The 2,500-nt window shown below is 40.0% G+C and overlaps 1 protein-coding gene across 1 annotated transcript in view; it reads left to right on the top strand.

Annotated features, from left to right (window-relative positions):
* The window catches only part of LOC138035801 (uncharacterized), a 3,609-nt gene extending 2,572 nt beyond the window's left edge, over positions 1-1,037 (top strand). Inside the window, exons 2-3 of the mRNA XM_068882271.1 lie at positions 1-67; positions 961-1,037. The exon at positions 1-67 is cut by the window's left edge and continues 17 nt beyond it. Of these exons, the coding sequence (XP_068738372.1) occupies positions 1-67; positions 961-1,037 (144 nt within the window). The remainder of the gene's footprint in view (positions 68-960) is intronic.
* The last annotated feature ends 1,463 nt before the right edge of the window (positions 1,038-2,500 follow it).

Raw genomic sequence — 2,500 nt, 5'->3', positions numbered from 1 at the left:
CTTGTCGATACAGCGGTACCAGAAAACACCAAAAATTCCACTTCATACGCTGTTAACGTTTTTGACGGTAAGCTGTTTGTAAATCGTATCCGCCACTTTTATCTACAAAATTAAAAAAGTATGTTTTCCTTTCACTGAAATATTGCATCTTTTCCCCAAACAAATTCTTCTAACTGAAGTGAAGTCTGTTCGAAATTCTGGAAATGAATATTGAATGAGGCGGTTTTGGAAGCCAATTGACAAACTTTGACGTGTTGACATATGACGGACTGGCAGATACCGCTTGTTTTGGCTCTTGTTCACAGTTTTCCTCGAGCTTCGCTCTCGGAATACTTTTCGCTTCTCGGAACAGATAATGTCCGTGGACAAATATCCAAGCATATTTTCGCGCCAAATGAAGGCTATTGTTTATATAGAAATAGAAAATTTAAAAAGTTAAAGCCCTTATATTATTAAAAGTTTTACTAATATTGAATACCAATAACTTTTTTCGTCGCGAGCGGCAGTGCAAAAAATGCATTGCAGATACATTTTTGAGCAGGGGATGGTGAGCAGAAAAACAGGAGCTTGGTGGGGAAATTTAAGGCGTAGCTTTAAATTTTGGTTCCTGTTTTATTGAATAATATATTGAATAATAATAATAAAAATTAAAGAATTAAAGCCCTTATATTATTAAAGTAATACTGCAACAAAGTAATTTTACAAAAATATTTTTAAAAGCAATGTGTAAAACAATGAATTCAACCACAAAATAAATTCAAACAAAGAAACAAATAATAAATCCCCAATACTGCAATCCAATATGTTTAAATATATATATAATGACATTATTGAAAACTAAAGGGATTTTCCCGTGATTTTTAACCCATCAAAAGTTACACATTTTTTTCACAAATGTGTACACATTTGTGTAACTTTTCAGTGAAATTTTACACATTTGTGTAATTTTGGGTGTAATAGGTGATGACCGGAACTATCGTGACTGCCTAGCGTTACAACCGGATGTCACATTTAGTATTCAGATGATTGACAAGTGAAATAGGAGACAGAGAAGTATTGTGAAATAGGAAGGAACGCAAACAACACCAGGATCGTGAGACCAGTTATTTTGTAATTTTTGTTTCATTTTCGTTATTAAACCCGGGAATTGTCTGTACATCGTGAGTGCTTTTGTGTGCCGTACAACTTCGGGACATAAGTGGTGCCGGGACCAGGATACACTGGGAGAAAAGGAGTGAAGTCTTCAACTCCAGGCCTAATGCAAACATGGGAGACTCAGACAAAGAGAAATCCGACCAAGAGGAGACGGACATTTCAGGACATGAAAAAGATCTCGAGAAGAAAATCAAGAAAGAGATTGACAAACTTAAGTTCTACTTAGAGGAAGGTGATGAGCTGTTAAAAGACTGCGATTACAGCGAAATCGCGCTTACGTGCAAGCAAACAGATGAAATTCAAGACCGCCTAAACGACCTTGTGTCAACACTTCAAGAACTAAAAATCGACCGTGGAATATCGACGCGGAGAGCCGTGAGACAGTGGAAAAAGGACCTGAAGGCTACATACGCGCCGCTTCGGGAAAGGAAAACCAAGCTGAGCAAGGCTTTGGAGGAGAGAGAGCGAAGTAAAAGTCAAAAGGCCGAGGAGGAGAAACTCAGAGACAAATTCGAGCAGGAAGAGCAATTTAGACGCGAAATCCAAGAACAAGAGAAGGAACTTTGGGAAGAAAAGATGAGAGCAGAATTAGCAATGGCGGAAAAGAAAATCGAAATGGAAAAAGCCGCGAAAGCCGCCCGTGCGAAACTACCAGAGCTTAAGATAACCCCTTTCAATGACACTCCAGTTGACTGGATCAGGTTTCAGAACATGTTTACATCACAAATACACGACAAGCCATTATCCGACGAGGAGAAATACGGATATCTTTTGGAGCTGGTGGCCCCTAAGGTGAGAAGTAGATTAGCTAATTTAAAGCCGGGTGCGCTGGGGTACAAAACCGCATGGGACAGATTGAAAACTGAGTTTGGACAGAGTAAAACTGTTGTCGCTGCACATATGGGGGAGATAATTAACTTGCCAATGACCAGAAGATCAAATTACGAAAGGGTGCGCGAATTTTATGAGAAGTTGAGCAAGAATTTTGACGCGTTACAAACTTTGGGGGAGGGAGAGATGCTCAAGGGGTTCGTCCTGTCAACCTTAAACAAACTCTCCCAAGTGAAACCCGATCTAGTGAGGACGGACGAAAGGTGGGAAGATTGGAGCATGGAAAGGTTGATCGATTCTATCCAAAAATGGCTCAAGCGCAACAAGGCCGAAGACAATTATAAAGATCAAACGGATACAAAAGGAAAGGAACGCCATTACTTTAGCCAGAAAGACCCCCACTGCCTGTTCTGTAACCAAAACCACTGGGGAGATTCGTGCCCAACATTCAACACAATCGCGAAACGGAGGGAATTCTTTGCAGCAAAACGACCATGTTACAATTGCGCCCGCT

This window comes from Montipora capricornis, chromosome 2, assembly GCF_036669925.1.
Source record: "Montipora capricornis isolate CH-2021 chromosome 2, ASM3666992v2, whole genome shotgun sequence".
Lineage (NCBI taxonomy): Eukaryota > Metazoa > Cnidaria > Anthozoa > Scleractinia > Acroporidae > Montipora > Montipora capricornis.
Note: the sequence above shows the minus strand (reverse complement) of the source record. Positions and strands in the feature narration are given on the sequence as shown.